The sequence below is a fragment of the Scophthalmus maximus genome, chromosome 9 (genome assembly GCF_022379125.1).
Source record: "Scophthalmus maximus strain ysfricsl-2021 chromosome 9, ASM2237912v1, whole genome shotgun sequence".
Taxonomy (NCBI): Eukaryota; Metazoa; Chordata; class Actinopteri; order Pleuronectiformes; family Scophthalmidae; genus Scophthalmus; species Scophthalmus maximus.
Window position 1 is genome coordinate 18,849,252 of NC_061523.1, and position 17,562 is coordinate 18,866,813.

The window sequence follows — 17,562 nt, forward strand, 5'->3', positions numbered from 1 at the left end:
GTGTTTGTCTGGACCTGGGATTCCCATTGACTGAATATGTATTTCTTCCACGAATAGAGTACTGGACATTAACCTTTTCAGTATGGCATTATTATAATATTATCTTATTGTGCTTTTTAATTTTTAATTTTAATTACTTAAAAACTATCAAACTGAAAATATTGAGTATTATCTGGTAACTGGCAAATTTAGACAGTTATCTATATCTATAAAAAAAGATATTAACGATATACTTCCAACAACACTGTGCTTTACTTGTCCTGATGTTCTTATATCTTGTTGGCTGTTTTTCTTTCAACTCACACATTTATAACACACACACGTCATATCAAACTGTAAAGGCTACTCTTGGATGAAGCCAACGAGTACAATGATTTTGAATCACCTGAATGAAAACACAGAACTCGATTATTAAACTGTTGAGTCTGAATAGAGCCAACAAGAGACACCTTATGGGATATTGTTTTTTTTTCCCCCTTAAACCACTTTAAACCATCATAGACAATGATTCAAATGTTACTGTTATTCCTGGGGCAACCTGTTCATAGATAGACCGATTTAATTTATTTCCCACTACTTAGTTCACAGCTGGAGAGTCTCTCAGTCCCCCACAGGTCAGAGAGAAATACCTTACCAGCTGTGTAATGTGATTGCTCTGGATGACACACACAAATGAATGTAGAGCAGTAATTCAACCTTGAATAAAGTGACTAAATAGAAAACATTGTAGATACTATTAAATAATTATTTTGTGACTTTTTTTCTCTCTGGTGTATTTGTAGATTATCCACTATTAGTCAAGGAATCAATTGTTAATACAAACATAAGCAAAATGTAGCTCCACAGGGACGAAATGTACTGAGTTCTCAAACACACACAGATTTGCACCAAGACTATTCAACAAAGTAAACTAAATAAAAAATGAAACAAGGGAGTGTGAATCACAAGGTTAAACCTGTGCTAGGATGCAGTGGTATTAAACATAAATCTGTCTGAGAGGAGGATTTTGTACAGTGATTTACTGTTTGTGGACTTGGACACAAAGGCATCTCCAAGAAAAATATCCCACTATCTGTTGTAGTATTCCACAGTACAACTCGTTCTAAGTGTATTTATATTGTATATTGTATATATTGTATATCTATATTTTATGTCAACCCTGCTGTATGAGCACAAAAAAAAACAACTTTTGTTGTGTTTGAACCCTTTTTTTAGATCCTCTCTGTCCTGGAGTTATGCATAAGGCATTTGTGACTAATTTAAGTCTTCGAGTTGTAAGTCTTGTCCCGATTCCTCAGACAATCGCCGGTGGTGTTGCACAGACCAGAGGGCTGCTGCATCGCGGTGCTCGTCCTTCACACGACCTCCTCCCCTGCGGGGGGAGGATGTCGCGGCCACGCGGGGGCAGAGGAGGAATTTGCACCTGGGCCACTTTGACGCAGGTGGCGGCGTCAGGTCGGCGCGGTCCTGCAGAAATGAGGGTGTGACTGACAACGTTATGAAGTATCAATGTTTCTGAAAAGGTTAAGATGGGGAGGAGGAGAAGACTTCGCCACGAATTAGACTTGTGGAGGAATTCTGTTGGTTGTCGTGGTCGTTTATCTTCTGAACGGAGAGCAGATCTGACCACTTGAAGCCATGAAGTTCAACAGCGCCACGACAATGCAACGTGACTGAGAGAAAAAAAAAATATATATATATATATATGTGTGTGTAATTTGTGATTTCCTTGATTGCTTACTGTATTACTGTATCTATGTTGCTCGTGATGTGATCATCAATATTTGAGACAACCCTATTAAAAAGCGCAACTGAGATTATTATTTGACCCATTCTGGGGTTTTTTTTTACCTCTGGAAAGTCTCAGTCGTGGAAACATTAATGAATAACTCGGATGCAAATAAAAGCTAAACACGGAGTCCCAGATGCAAATAGAATACATCATTCATCCCATAAATATGTTGTTGCAAGTTGTACTGCATTATAGACAAAATGAACCGACCTATGACATGAAGCGCGCCCAACAGCCATATGTGTATTTCTAATTTTAAAATCATCTTTGATTTGTTGGCGTAGCCTCTTACTCACAACCGGGCTGATGATAAAAACTCCTAACATGATGTGAAATATCATATTTTTGGTTGAGATTACGGGAAAAAAAAAGATTCCTAAAGTGAATCAAGATGAAAGTTCAAAGGTGGATTTGTTCGAGTCTATAAATAAGAAGGCCTGGTGGAGGGACCCTGCAAGTATTTGTAGCCGATTTAAACCAAGTGTATCAATGGGAACGAGATTTAACACTTTCATCGAGTGGATATTCTAACCGTGTAATTCGGTGGTTGACTCCCATTGTGCCATTTAAAGGAAACGAGGGAATTTTAAAACTCCATTCACCCGCTGTTACGTCTTCTTGTGGTTTCTATACCACACCAAAAAAAAAAAAACGCAAATCCAGAGCAGCTCGTCAGTGGCCGATCATATTCAGTCGTATGGATTCAAGACATAATTCTAAACAGGCTTCAGTCAATTTAACGCGAGCTGAATAAAATGTAACGCGTCAAATGAAGTCTATTAAATGACAATTTTCTACCATCCACATTGTCACTTGACATAAGCCAAACAACTGGAGAGTCTCTTGAAATACAGAGACAGTAAGTACAGTACAGTACAGTACAGTACAAAAGTCACGAGCAAGCGGCTGAAATGTCCCTGACTCAGTTAAGACCACAGACCCCGTTCACGGAAAGAACATGTTAAATAGCATCACACAAGAAAAACCCCCAAATAAGAACGAAATCATGAAACGACTTGTTTCGATTTCAGCTGCGTACACTCAAAGACCATTACAACACATAAATACCGGGGGTTCCTCCTGAGATTAAAAAAAAAAAGAGATTAAAAATAGATGAATAATACGAGAAAATGTGTCAGTTGTGCGTAAACCTCTTTGTAGGCCAATGTCCGTATTTGGAGGATAATCTGGGGAGATCTCCCCGTGGATTTTTAAATATCTCAGTTAAGAGTAGCAGTCATAGTTAAATTACGAAATCCACTAAGAATGTTTCCCACGCAATAAACGTAAAGTAGAAGAAAAAAAAAACGCCACTGGAATCGAGTTGATGTAAACGGATGTAGGTGTTTGTATTTCAGCCTACGCAGGTTGAGAGGGGGAAAACAACCTTGATACGTCTCTGTATATCAGATATCTTCACATGCTGGTATGAAAGGAAGTCATGTGGGACGGTCCACTCCTCAGTATATCCGCCTCTGTCCTTCAGGCTCCGGAGCAGACAATGAGGAGCATCGCCGCCGCCGGAGTTGGCCTCGGGTGGCCCAATATACCTGCATCAAGGAGATCAGATTTTGGGACGTATAGGCGCCATTCGTGAGGAGGATGACTGCTTTTACCCTATAAAGGGTTAAAGAAGATGGGGCACCGATCAACCAAAATCCTGCCCTTACCCAAGTGCTGGTGCGTATTCGTGCGCAATGCGCAATGGCACAGTGCCAATGCGTCGCCTATGAAATAGACGCTTTTCCACTTGGGTCCCAGTAAATCAAATGTCTGTGACTTTGGCTTTTTTCAGTGAACACGTCATAATCTGTAATCGTGTCTAAGAAATCCTGAAATCAAGAGGGGTTTTTTTTGTGCCACATCATCACGCTGATGTGTAAAGATGTCAGACACACAGAACCGCGGGATGTAGCTGTTGTATCAGGCCACAGATGGATGGCTGGTGTGAGTCTGCTCCCCACTGACCCCGATTTAAACACTCAGGCTGCTACTGCAGACAGAATTACAGTCAGTGTATAGGCTTCTACTCCCGTAATACTTCAACTTCAGTACCAGGCCTATAGAACTAGGGAGACGAGCTCCAAGTATTTCCCTGGTTCCCTCAATTCTGTTTGCTCTTTGCGAACCACACAAAACGAGGAAAAGCCTTGTTTTCTTCCTTCGTTTAAAATGTAAGGCGCAGTGACACGGGCCTCCTTAACCCCAGAATCCTCCTCTCCTCCTTGTGTTGACACGCAGCGCTAAAGGTGACTGTCAGTTCACCCTGTCCGGGAACCACCGAGCTATTCATCATTATTTGACAGGTGTTGTTCGGGACGGGAGTCATGGTGGCCCACATGACATCCATACGATGCCTCGTGGTGACGACGAGGAGGGCGAAATGAAAGAAACCATTCCAGCAAAAGTTTTTTTCTGGTGATTTTCTGTCATTTTTGTTTCTGGTTAATATTTTCTGATCATTACGGATTTTACGATGGCAGTCTATTTTCAGTTTGTTTAGAATGAGAGGACTTTTGGGGCAGGGACATACACGGTTTATTGCCGGAGTGAACACGGTTATATGCAATAATGTCAAGATGTAACAGTTAACAGTAACAGGAGGCCAATTATGTTTTCGTGCACATGCTGTGGCCAATAAAAGTCCATTTGAAAATGAGCTCAATTTGTTGTAATTATTACTAAAAATCAGACTGTTTTATTCATATTATTGAAATATTTATTTCTTCGTCCCAGTATCATATTGATAAAAAAAACAAACTTTGAAATAAAATTGCGTCCGAGTGAAAGTAATGCCTGATATGTTTCCTTTTTAATGTTTTTCGATCTAAACAGTTATTTTAACACGAGTAACACATGAGGCCATGTTGGTCTGTCTCAGCCTGATTCCTGCCACACGATCACTCTCAGGCCCAAACACCACAACAAACCGCCTCTTTCTCAGTCTGACGACACTGTACATGTCCAAACTATAATGTACATTGACATAATGTAACGTAATATGCTCAAAAGTGCTGAAATATCTTACCTTTACAAACACAGCAAGAGAAAAAAAACAAAACACATCACACACAACCTGTAACAGAGACAGTTATTTTTGAAAAGTCAATGGAATATGCCTATTTCCAATCACTGCAGAGGTAGGAAGGCGCATGACAAATATAAACCAGCATAAGGTGACAGTTTCAGTCTGTTTAGGGCTCCGGGGGGCCTCAGGGGTCCTCGAGGGGCTCCCGAGCACAGAGAGGAATACTTTAGTGTTATTACTGTCACTCCTCAGAGGTTAACATACTGACTTTTTATAAAGAGGTCCAGTCTCCCCGCTCACCCGCAGTTGAGGCAGTTAACATGGGTTTCCTCAGGACAGACTCTTACTAAAAAATATAGAGTCCTTTTAAAGTATTTGAGGATGTGGAGGGGCTGGAAAAAAAAGTTTTGGGAACCCCATGGTCTGGTCTGGCCTGGACCGCTCGACGAGGCAAGTTCAATCAGAGACGCTGAGCACATTCTCCTCCTCTTGTCAGGAAAAAAACAAATAGTTTAGTTATGGTTTGATTTCCTGGGAGCCAAAACAGTAAAAAAAAAAAAAAAAACGAAACCCCAATAAATACAGTCACCGAGTTCTTACTGATTCCCCGCACACGCAGAGAGTGTCCATGCGGGGAGGCAGTAGGCGTAGGGGTAGTAGTAGGACGGCTGCAGGGAAAGCAGCGGGGGCCGCAGGATCTCCCCCGGGCTGTACTGTCTCTGGTCGTCGCGCACCAAAACCTTCACCGCCACCTTCTTGGCCGCCGGGGTGGACGCCATCAGGTCGGCGGCCATCTGGCGGCGCTTCGTCTTGTACCGGCGGTTCTGGAACCAGATCTTGACCTGCGTCTCGGTGAGCTTCAGGGAGGCCGCCAGGTCCGCGCGCTCCGGCCCGGACAGGTACCGCTGGTGGTTGAAGCGGCGCTCCAGCTCGAAGACCTGCGCGTGCGAGAAGGCGGCTCTGGAGCGCTTCTTCCGCTGCTTGGGCTGGTCCGGGCTCTTCTCGTCCAGGTTGCTGGAGTCTAGGGGGGGGGGGGGGGGGCAGACACGCAGGGAGAGAGAGAGAGAGAGCATGCAAGTGAATCCCTGTATTGCTGTTATTCTGAAACAACCTCTATTGATCGGACGATGGACGCTCTGGGATGTGAAACATTCAAAACAAAAGGAAACACTGAGAGGGAGCCGTTGTAAATATGTTTGAGCTCCTTGTTATAAATAAACTGCGTTGGATTTTTTTTTCCTGAGGTCGCTGGAGGCTGTTTTCAAATGAAACGCATCAAGTATATGATCTAGTGTATTTCCCCTCAGGCATGAAGAAGATCATAACTTTTTAGATTTTTTTGGAAAACTGCCTTCAATCAGCGCTTTGTTTATAGCTTGAATTCAAAGTTAAATCTTGTCAATGTAGCATGAATTAGCTCAAAACTATAAGGACTCCAATAAATGTAAAAAAGAAAACACTACCTGCCCACTGCTGGGTACAGTTGAAAAAAGGCCAGGGTATCTGCTAATATTCGTGCGTAAAAGTAGGACAGTTTGTGCGTAAAAGTTGGCAGGATGTGGAGAAGTTTAGCAAACAGGCCTGATATCCTGCAATAACACTCACGGCCCTCGGGATGATCCCACACAAGTGTTGTAGCAGAAAAAACCCCCTCATCATTAAAAGATGAAAGAATTAAAAGAGCATGAGGCTCTTCAAAGTCATACTTTCACTAAGTCGTTATGGTTCTATCCCAATCAGAGAACAGGTGATTGTTTTTGGTGTAGTGTACAGTTGCATATTTGTCTGTCTGTCTGACTCACTCACCCGTGGCATTGTTGGGCTCGCTGTCGCTCTTCGCGTTCTCTGCGGCCGCGGACTCGTGGTCCGTCTCCTCCTGCGGGCTCTCCTCCGGCACGTCTGACGCAGCGTCTCCGTCCTTCTCCGACTTGCGCGCGGCCGGAGCCTTGCCGTCGTTGTCGTCGCTGAGTCCCGAGTCCGAGTCGTAGCTCTTCTGGTCCGTCGGCTCGCAAGCCTCCGCGTTGTCGTCGTCGTCGTCCCTCCGCGACCCGCCGTTCATCTCCCCAAATATTTTCCAGCACGCCGTCTTGGAGAAGCACATGTCCAAGTCCGGCAAGTGTCGGCTGTCGTCCTTTTTGTTCAGGATGGCTTGGATCGAGAACGGCATCAGCGAGTTGCCTCGAACGGCCATTTTCACTACAGCAAAAAAAAACACAGAGTTTGCTCGGTCTTCAAGTTGAGAAATGAACCGGCCCGGATAGAGGAGTAAATGTCAGTTCATCCACATTTTAGACGGTTTCATCCGTGGAGCATTGCTGTCGCAGAACTGTTTTCCCTCCAGTGTTGATTCCTGGTCGCATCCCCGCGGGAGAAGCCGTGGAAAGTTTCTGCTACATCCGCAGGCACGATGCTGCTCCTCCGTATAGCTCTACCATCAGCCCGGGCTCGCTCCGCTCTCTGGCTCTTTTCACCCAATTTTTTTGTAACGTCCACCCTCACCTGTGACTGACAGGCAACCCCTTGTCGCTTCCCATTGGCCCGGGGAGGAGGAAAGCTCCTCTGCGATTGGCCACTGTAAATTACGTCAGGTCCACTTTCAACCAAGTGGGGAAAGAGTGAAAGAAAAGTTTAGTCGACGCTTTTCACATGGAGGCAAATCGGACGTGAAGGTTGCAACAACAACAACAACACACGTGCATTTCAACGGAAACATCACAAAACACAGGAGAGCAAACTGTACATCCGCGTGGCTTGTGCTATTAAATGTACTTGTTGTTTTTATTTGTTTAATTTTTAAGGATTCGGGATTAAGTTGACTGAAGTGCAGATTTTTTTTAAAAATTCGGTTTAATATAGGAGAAAAGAAATGGAGCGTCCCGTGCGTAAAAGTCGGAGATCTCAAGAAACATCACATTTTTAGCAGTAACACCAGTCGAAAATTACACGTTTAAGTCGTGTCTCCCACTTTCCCTGCATCACCCGAATGCAGCATGAGGACAACACATTTTGAGGATATCTTATCTTTTTTTAGTTAACCCTTCATCAGCCAAAAGGGTCTGCTGGGATTCTGGTGCATGGCTGACGTGTGATGTGACGATTATTTGGTAACATGTCCAATTTTGACGGTTTCCTCCATCAAAAGTTTTATTGTTTGAAATCCTTTAAAATCGTCGAAGTTGGCCATCCTCGTCCCTTCCTTGGCAGCCTGCATCATGAGTCGCCATGACCAGGTAGGTAGGCCCCATGCAGCTGGTGCGCAAAATCCAGATTTTGCCATATTGTACAAATAATCTTTGAGAGAGAAAAAAAGAAGTAATTCGACCTGGTGTAGATTATTTTAATAGTAAATCGGTGTTTCATTTGATGTGGGAAAAACCATGTCTGATAACATGTAACAGGCTGCTTATGTCATTGTTTCAGTAGATCAGCTTTGCCAATAAACACTGAAGCAATTTTCTGAAAAAAAAACAACAATCCGGAAATAAGATAAATAATAATAATCTGGTTCTAACCAGCAGAATGTGACTCATTAAAAAAAAAAGTAAATTGTCATCGTAAATTTAATATTCGAATGAATTCTGAGACTGGCCTTTTTTAGCAGATTGAAATGAAAGCGTGTTGGTTTTCTTTTACCTGCACGGTCCTTCGGTTTTATTTAGCTCAAGACCTCATATAGAAACTTCGAGCATCGTACTAACAGTTTTATTTATTGATTCAGAAGTGTGTGCAGCACCACCGGGCATCAGCCCGTAAGTGGACTAACATCTGTCGCCGCAGATGCGGATCGTGACCTCTGCCGTCGCCTGCACACAAAGCAGATCTGCAGACTGTAACACCACAACATCATCACGTTATGTGACGTCCTGCAGAGCAATACAGTTAAAGATTGTTATTTCTCTTGTTTTATTTGATTTATTTATCACCATTAGTTTAACGCAGCCTCAAAAATTGAATTAGATGTATATGAAGTTGAATAAAAAAAGGCAGTTCGTGTGTAATAAACTATATTAATGACTATTAATGATAAAAGTGTTACTATCGTTTAAAGTAATACGTATTGTTAATTAATATTATTATTATTTCGAATCCCAAAAGAGATTACGCGAACAAATAATCTGTCCTTATTTTGATTTTTACAAATTCAAAACTCATCAGACCACATGGTCTTATTTTGTTTTTCAAAGTCTTTTTTTTTTTAAATTTCCGTTATTTTTCTTATTTCTCTTTGGGCCTATATTTTCTGCACACGAATCTTCCGAGCGCCTGCGCGCGGGGAAGATTAATTTTTGATTAAAAATGTCTCCACTGATCTTCAACTTGAGTGAGTTTGCAGGTAAAGCAGATCTGTCTGTTCTCTTTGTTGACACGTGCCCGTTTCAATTTGGCAAATGCTGAAATGCTTCGAGAGGAGAAAGTAATGGTCTGTGCGTTTTAGAGATTGACTCGTGAATAATAATCTGTTTTTAATTATGAAAATTCATAAAATCCACCCGCATCTCTTCAGTAAATGGCGCCGAACGCATGTGAATGCTAAAGAAGGTTAAAAACAGGCAACATAAGAAGAACTACAACACAATGAAAAGCGTCGACCAGGCGGATTTCAGAGGAGTATTGATCAGTGCTGCAGCCGTGACCTTGCGCAAAACCCGTTGCGTGCATATATTATACCATCTAGTGGCCACTGGAAATACCTCCTCCTCCTCCTCCTGACATCTCGAGCCTTCGGGGTCAAACACACCGCGCGTTGCTCTGCACAATAGAGCCTCTATTTTGCAACACGACTTCATCAGATGCACGCGTTTCACCGAAAAGAGCTCGCTTGCAGGGAAAATGTGGCATTTGCAGTTCTGCGGACTTTACCTCTACGCGGTCCACAACACCGCGTCCAGTGCGTCCAGTGCGTGTCGGCTGCAAGACCGACGTTCCTCCTAAAAAAACCCCCAAAAATTATAATTGCCCAAGTCAACTAAAACGAACCTCCAACTCGGATCTCACGCACGGGCCCTGCTCTGACACGAATCTAATGCTGCAGCATGAAATGATAGTGTGGCCGTTGTCTCTGGCCTGGATGATGTGACCTTGGGGACACAGGTCTGCACCGCAGGCGGTGGAAACACAACTGGGGGGGGGGGGGGGACGCACAAACCACCGACCCCGTCTGGATACTTTCACACACCCTGCCCCTTGTTCCGTTGGACCCCAGCTCATTCCACCCAAGTGGCACATCACATCGTTTGCATTGTGTCGTAGAACAAGAAGGGTTGGTTTTCTGTCTTTCTCATTTTTGTTGGCTTTAGTCCCAAAACACTGAGCCGTACACAGGACTTCACCCTGGGAGAGAGAGAGAGAGAGAGAGAAAAGGAAAATAAATAGATCCGTCTGCCAATTCTCCAACAGGGTGAGCCAGTGTGAGCCTATCAGTGTGATGCGGAGCAGAGCACCGCGGGTTGCACCGTGTTTTGGTAACCACACTGCGAGGAGGAGTAATACGCAGTAAGTAGCTGTAAGTGGCAGGAAATGTAAACAGCAGCAGCAGCGGCAGCTTGGTTTTCATTCAGACAACTGCAGGACATCACACGAGAAAAACAAAACAACCCCCCCCCTGTCATTCACTCGTTCACCTGAGCACCTGATCATTTATTCTGTGGATTAAGTCTTTATTCTATTTGACAACTCTCATATCACACGTGTAGTGAAGCAGAGGTGGAAGTGGTGGCAACATTACCACAAAGTAAAAATAACAACAACAAGTGAAAGTTTCTTTTAAAATTGTATCTAAGTAAAAGTATTGGCAACATCATTTATTTAAAAAATGAAAAGTGAATGTAATTGTTGTTATTATTATGAATTATTATCATCATTCGTCTTCTTCTGATTATTATTATTATTATTAATAACATGAAAGCGGTACTTTAATGTTGTGAACCCTTATCTAACTGTTAATACTGGGTATATTCATCTGCAATGATGCGTCACGTTTGACAAAATGATTTTTCAATCAATAATAATTCCTATTGCAATATTGATATTAACTAAATTTAGTGGAGAAGAATTCAAAGCTCAAGTGATGTACTGTTTGAGTACTTGATTCACTGTAGGCTACTTCCCACCACTGTAAATAAGTACAATTTGTATTTTAATGCTGTAATTCAGAATCACTGGATGATTTGAGTACAATTTTTAAAATGTAACTTTAGTGGCATGTTTTAGATCAATTTGTTGTTGTTGTTATTAGTAATATGAGTGATATAGGTATGATGTGCTTGTGAGAGACGTTCAGGTCAGAGTCAGTTCTGAAACTAACAGAGTCACTGGAGGAAATACTCAATTATTTACTGAAGTAAATGTATAAATTACTTTCTGTAAAAATACTCCAGTACAAGCAAAAGTCATGCATGTAGTATAACTTAAGTTAAAGTATGTAAGTATATATGTATTGGCAGCAAAATATCAAAAGTACTTATTTAGCAGAATGTTTCTATGTCAGCGTTATACAATAATATTACTGGTTCAATCTTAAAGAGCTTCACAGTCAGATGTAGGCAGTATTTTTATGATGTTTTTTATGTAAATAAATGTTTGTGTGTATGTGTATGTGTGTGTGTGTGTGTGTGTGTGAAACTATGGCAAATGTACATTTCCCTCTTTGTTTAAGAGTAAACAAGTACAAGTACCTGTTGTACTCGTCTTAATGTACTAAATGATGTTGTGATGTCATTTTATTGCCGTTTGTTCAAGTCTTATGAAGAAGGATATTAAAGGAAAAACCTATAAGGTATAGAGCGGCAACAAACCAATTAGTTTCATTTTTGATTCAAGGAAAAAGGGAATTTAATAACACTAACTTTAGAAATTGGCCACTTGATTAGTCTGTTTCAGCTCAATTTTGGAATACATTTTTACACAGACACGAAGACTGAGACCCCCCCCCCCCCCCCATCCCACTTATTGGAGCAGTGATAGGAGCTAGTTTGAACAATTATTTTGCTGTTTACGAAATTAAATTTTTTCCCCTGAGCCTCAGATGGAGAAGATGTCACTTTTTATCAGAAACAAACAAAGCAGCAAATCATCACATTTAAGCCGACACATTGAATGTTGGCATTTTTGCTTCATAATTAAATTCAAATGATTGGTCAGCTATGAAAAAAAGATAATTTGTTTAGAGAATATGTTTTTTTTTTCTGTTTTCATAGTGAACATGAAGCCCTTACTGGTTTGCTGTTGCTGGACAGGAGGGCTCCCTCTGCTGGTGACGCCGAGGACCTGCTCTGGAAAGATGAGATGTTCTCTGCACACTGTAATGACCACTGCCAGGAAGAGGTGGGCTGCGTCTGGGCCTCTTCTTCTACCTACAAATGACACGACTCCTTACTACCCTCAGACTCTCTGTCTGCCCTCCGCCAGTGAAATTCCCACCACCTTTCCAGTGAAGAAATAAACTTTAATGGCACATTAAAGGGCTATTACATTTGCCTCCGCCCCCGCTTCTTTTTCTTGCCTTTTCTTGTGACTTTAATCTTGCGTGTTAAACAGAAATCCTTTGCTTAATGCCTGCAACATGCCTGTTGCTGTGGTAACGTCTCTGTTTCCCCTCCTCTCCAGGGTGTGTTTATGACAGCTCTTTAATTTTTTTTTCTTGTGTGCTGGTATGAACAAGGAGGCTCACAGCATGCCATACACCCCCCCCCCCAAATTGTGTTCAGGTGGAGCAATATTAGAGGCGGCACTGCCAAGAGTCATTTACAGTAAATGCTCCCAAAACGCCATATAGATTTCTTACCAAATATCAGATCCACCATGATAGCACCCTTAATCAACCTCTACATTGGAAAGTGGGTGGGTGTGGGGGGGTTACTGCCAGCTTTAAGTACGCTTTTAGTCCCCTCAGTTACAATTGAACCCCCATTCCAAAGGAAAAATTATCCTCGCATGCGATGGAGCACTAAATAGAAGAGCCCCTGGGAGAGAATACTTAATACAGTAAATGGAACCAAGAGACAAGCAGAGGGAAGTTCCTCCGTCTCCTGGAAGAAATTCAAAACATCTCAGCAATGGCTACATTACTGTAGGCACAGAAGCAGAAGTGGAGGGAGGGGGTAGCCCGCTGTTACAGTCCAATTAATGTGTGTAGATAGTGCAGACGTGATTTATAGTTTATTTTCGTCTCTGCTGTGCCGACAACCGCGCTTCCATCCGCCGCTGGCACGCAACAGATAATGCATGCAGCTCAAGCACATCATGAAAGGCGTCTCGCTCAGGTCTGAGGGGCCTCGCCCCGCCGCCTCCTCCTCAGGGCTCTGTGACCGGCTCCTGTCTCCGCCCGCTTCACGCCTAAATAAAGACATCCTTCAAAAAGAGGCAGAAACCCTTTCACTGGCTTCAAGTCACATGTTGTTAAAAACACCACCTTTGAACATATAGGAGTTGATGTAGTTATGAAAACTTTAAGGACCATTTAGAAATTCCTGTGATATTATGGGCCCCCTTCTTTTCAGACGGTGAAGTGGGTGTCAGGCTGCAGCTGCAGCCTCTGGCTCATGAAGACATCCTGGATGTTTACAGGTAACAGGTTTGTCTCTTTGACAGCGGTTAATGTTTAGACCTGAGGTGCAGGGCTTCAAATAACCTCTTGATTCATTTCAAAACTTTCCGGTCATAGTTTTCACTTGTTTTTGTCTGACCAATGGTCCAAAACACAAAGATATTGAAATTTGATGATGTGAAACAGATTTGAGAAGCTGGAAACAGCTGATATTTTGCATTTTTTTCAATTTAATAAATGATTTTAACTAGTAATCAGAAATAGTTGTCAATTCATTTTCTGTCATTTGATGAATTGATCGATCAGCTCATCCATCAGCACTATTTAGCTTTCAAGAATAAGGCTGCATTATATTATACAATCTTCTTTCATTATGACCAAGACTTAAGTCTTTTAACTGAAAATATAAATCTTCATAACTGGTCACAAATATTTTCACATTTATGTAAAAAAAAAAAGGCTAACAGCTTGGAGCTACAGTTTTTAGCAAATGCAACTAAAACGTAAGTAAATAGTGATTTAATTTGGGAATATTTTCAGTGGCAGATTAATAAGAGATTTGATTTGGATGGTATTTTCCTTTTGATCTGCTCAAATAAGCTACAGTGCCCAAGTTCATTGTGGAACATGTCTATTAGGGACTTAGTGGCTCATTAATTCTATTTTTTTTTTCGACAACAACGAAGCTCTGTGGTAAAATCAAATAAGCTTCATCAGGATTTCACAAGACTAATAAACAATCAACATCCAGATTTTTTCCTTTAAAGGCTCCGGAAACCTTACATTTTAAAAGTGACTGGATACTCTATCAACAACATTAAGTGGTTGGGGCTCACAAAGATGACAGTCACTGGATTCTGTCTGAATCCGGTGACTGTTAATCACTCAAATCTGATGAATTAAAAATTATTTTAATCATCAATTCATTTGGGGAACTGTTTTCTTGTTTCTGCTATAATTTCTTATCGCCTTAGGTGACGTTTTCATATTGCTTCATAAATTCAACCGTCTAAAACCTGATCACTGTACATTTATTATCAAAATGTGATGATTTAAATATTTGGTATTTGTGTTTGAAACATAACCCCCAAAAATTGAGTCGTCATTTTTTTAACAAATGACAACTAGGGATGAACTTGAACTTTGACTAATACATATTTAATGTTGAGGAATACTTGAGACTTTCAGGAGCTTAAACTGTTGCTTCTATCATAACTTCCTGGTTGTTATAACTCAGTCCTTTAAAAAAAACAAAACTAGTTCTTATGCTAAATTTGCAAGCCAACGTAGGTGGTTTTCATTATAAGAATTAAATGGAAGTAAGTTAAGCTGAGAATCACAGTTAAATAAGATTCCTCTTTAAAATTCAGTTTTTCCACAAGACCAAATGTATGATGGTTTTATAACTTCCCCACATTGCTGATACGCTCCATTCTATACTCAACCTGAACCCAACATGTTAGTGTGTAAAAACCTATTTCAGGAATATTTCTGCACTCTGGTGTGTATCTGTTGCAGCTTCAGATGCCAGACGTTGATCCAAATCTCTACTCGACTGCAAAAGAAAGAAAGAAAGAGAAAAACTTTTAGTCTCTTAAGCCGCCGCCCCTCCCCGCTGCCTGTCGCTGGCTATTTCGATGACTCTCGCGTGAAGCACTTCTGACGTTAAACACCTGTTAACTTTTATGGCTTGAGAGAGGGTTGGCTGAATGGGAGAGCATTATATTCAGTGCCAGTCAGCCTCGCCAAATCCCCAGTAGAGGAAAGACCACTCCCAGTGCAGAGAGGCAGCAGCAGGAGTGAGTGATCCCCCTCCACCCCCTTTAGCCCCGGCAGCAGCCCGCGAGGATCCCCCTCCGCTCAATAACCAACAGTTAGCTCGATTCCAGTTGACAGCTGTGTGAAACCACCACCTCCCCTCAGCTCTCTGCAGGATCAAGTGCAACTGCTTCCCACCAGCTCACGCTGCTCAGAAGCAGAAGAAGCTGGTGTGTGAGGAGGTTCGAGGTCCGTTTATGTCGTCGGTGTCTCGTATCAAAGTCCAAACTTTTCCCGCACTGCACCTAAACTCGTAGATGCCAGTGCTGAAGTGGGGGTGGTGCAGTGTCAGAACCCAAATAACCAGAGCGGCACATTACAGTATATGAGTCTCTCTGGTGCTGGGACGTCTTTAAGTGATAAAAAGCCATAAAGAGTCTTAAATACTTTCTATTGCCTTGTACTGGCAGTTCTGTTGCCCGTAAAATGTGTTTTTTTGTTTCTGATCGCAGGACGACACGATTTAACTACATAATTGTTGCAAACGTGGATTGTGCGTCTTTTTGTGGAGATTCTTTAGAGCTGTGACAAACCCTGTCACTATGTCCTACAGCTTGGAAACCTCATCACCAAAATTAAGATTAATGACTGATTTTGAATTGGTTTATCTGTTCATCCATTCCTGCTGCTTAAAGCCAGCATCCAGGTGCTACTCATTTTATTGACTATACCATTAAGAATAGTTTTTAAAGAAGTTTATCAATCAATTAATCTAATTGAGAGATGATCATCTCTCACCATCCGGGGGGGTTAGGGTTAGGTTTTTTTTTACTAATTTCTTAGACTTACAGCTGATATTTTGAAAGCTGGAGATTTGCATTTATGGTGAATTTTTTTACATACAATGGCAGAAAAATTTGGACTTGTTCAACACGTCATATTTTAAGGTAAAAATTAGTTATTCACTTTTTAAAAAAGCGATGTCTACTGAGCTGAATTCAACAAATTCAGTAAATCCGCCTCATGTGCCTCGAACTGCTGATACTGGGCAAATTCAAAAATTAAATTTGGACTACAATGCAAACGGCTTAAAATAAAATGGCGTCTCAAGTCGCTCCAGAGGCATCGGTGGAGTGAAAGGAGCGCTGTTCGTCTGCCAGACCTGGTGGCTGAATGAAAGCGGATCCAAACTTTTAAATGAGACATTTTGGGTTAATATTTTAAGGCTTGGATTGCAGCACCAGGAAATACTTGAGAGAGGTACACCTTGAAGGAATCACATTTGAGCAATCCGCAGGAATGGTTGGAAAACTCCGACTGGAGAACTCGGGGCTCTCTGTGACCTTTCGCCGCGCCTTTTTGGATTCTGCGAGTTCAGGTGCAGCGATTAAAGACCCCTAACGTGATAATGATGATGGAATATTTCATTCTGAGTTTGTCAGTTTTTATCCCCCATTAGCAGGCAGGAATGTCCTCTCCTCTTCCACAATCCGAGGTGGTTGGTTCACGTCTTTGCGCTATTTACACATTACAGACAACACATCCATTTAGGAAACCGAGGAGATAACACTTGAGACATAATAGGGGTGAGTTAATAAAATTCTGGATATTCTGCTCTGCGCACCGTTTTATCTTTTCATAAACAAAGAACTCGCCTTTCCAATGAGTGCTAAATTGTTGAAAAACAGTGCTTTCATTTGCTACTACAGGTGTGACTATGTTTGTTGTAAAGAAAATAATTAATTTCAATCCTGTGAGTATTTGAACTATAAAAACTAAAAAGCAAATTTTAGAAATTATGATGATTGACCACAAGTAAGAACCTAAAGTGATTTATATTTGCTTCAAAGAATGAAAAAAGGAAGAAATACTCAATGTTTTTACCTCCATGAAACAACTGTGTTGACATTGACGCGTACACTGAGATGTCAAACGCCATCATACCGATTTACACACAAGTCCAAAACAATACAAATATGTAGACGACCTCCATAAGAAACGGTTCTTAGTCTGAAGCGACTGTTGTTACAAATATGGAGTCATGAAGACAACTGAGTTTATAGAAACTGTTCGTGTTCCGTCATGATTTTCCTTTCCGTGACAAATACTACTGGTACTTCAACAGAGAAATACAAACAACTAAAATACCTGACGAATACTACGTATATAAAAAAAACTTTAACAAAAGAAGAAGGAAGATTCTTTCATTCACAGAATGAATATTGAATAATAAAATTCACAATGAATGCGAGACGCTTCACGGTGACTTCTATCTCTAAAACAGTTTGGATTTAAGAATCAGAAATCGAAAAGTCTGCCTGACTTGGGGGCCAAATTTCAATTGGTCCTCTTCACCCGAACACACGGCTGGGCTGCACATTAGTCCTTTGATTGGCCTGAAATACTCCGGTTCACTGGGCATTACTGAATAAACGGAGG

The 17,562-nt window shown here is 41.6% G+C and overlaps 1 protein-coding gene across 2 annotated transcripts; it reads right to left on the bottom strand.

Annotated features, from left to right (window-relative positions):
- Window positions 1-4,582: 4,582 nt before the first annotated feature.
- Window positions 4,583-14,996, bottom strand: nkx3-2 (NK3 homeobox 2). Of its 2 annotated transcripts, XM_035649595.2 has the most exons (4): window positions 14,840-14,996; window positions 12,035-12,172; window positions 6,627-10,151; window positions 4,583-5,841 (listed from the first exon to the last, which is right to left on the bottom strand). In XM_035649595.2, the coding sequence occupies exons 3-4, from the start codon at window positions 7,009-7,011 to the stop codon at window positions 5,417-5,419; spliced, it is 810 nt and encodes a 269-aa protein (XP_035505488.1). In that variant the 5' UTR covers window positions 7,012-10,151; window positions 12,035-12,172; window positions 14,840-14,996; the 3' UTR covers window positions 4,583-5,416. The 2 variants fall into 2 exon arrangements, with proteins under 2 accessions (XP_035505488.1, XP_035505487.1); XM_035649594.2 differs by lacking the exon at window positions 14,840-14,996 and having other exon boundaries at window positions 12,035-12,454.
- Between the last annotated feature and the right edge of the window lie 2,566 nt (window positions 14,997-17,562).

Bases quoted from the DNA above. Each gene is read 5' to 3' on its own strand.
- nkx3-2 (XM_035649595.2), bottom strand. From the start codon at position 7,011: ATGGCCGTTCGAGGCAACTCGCTGATGCCGTTCTCGATCCAAGCCATC. The intron at 5,842-6,626 runs GTGAGTGAGTCA...CCCCCCCCCTAG, and splicing joins CGAGCCCAACAATGCCACGG to ACTCCAGCAACCTGGACGAG.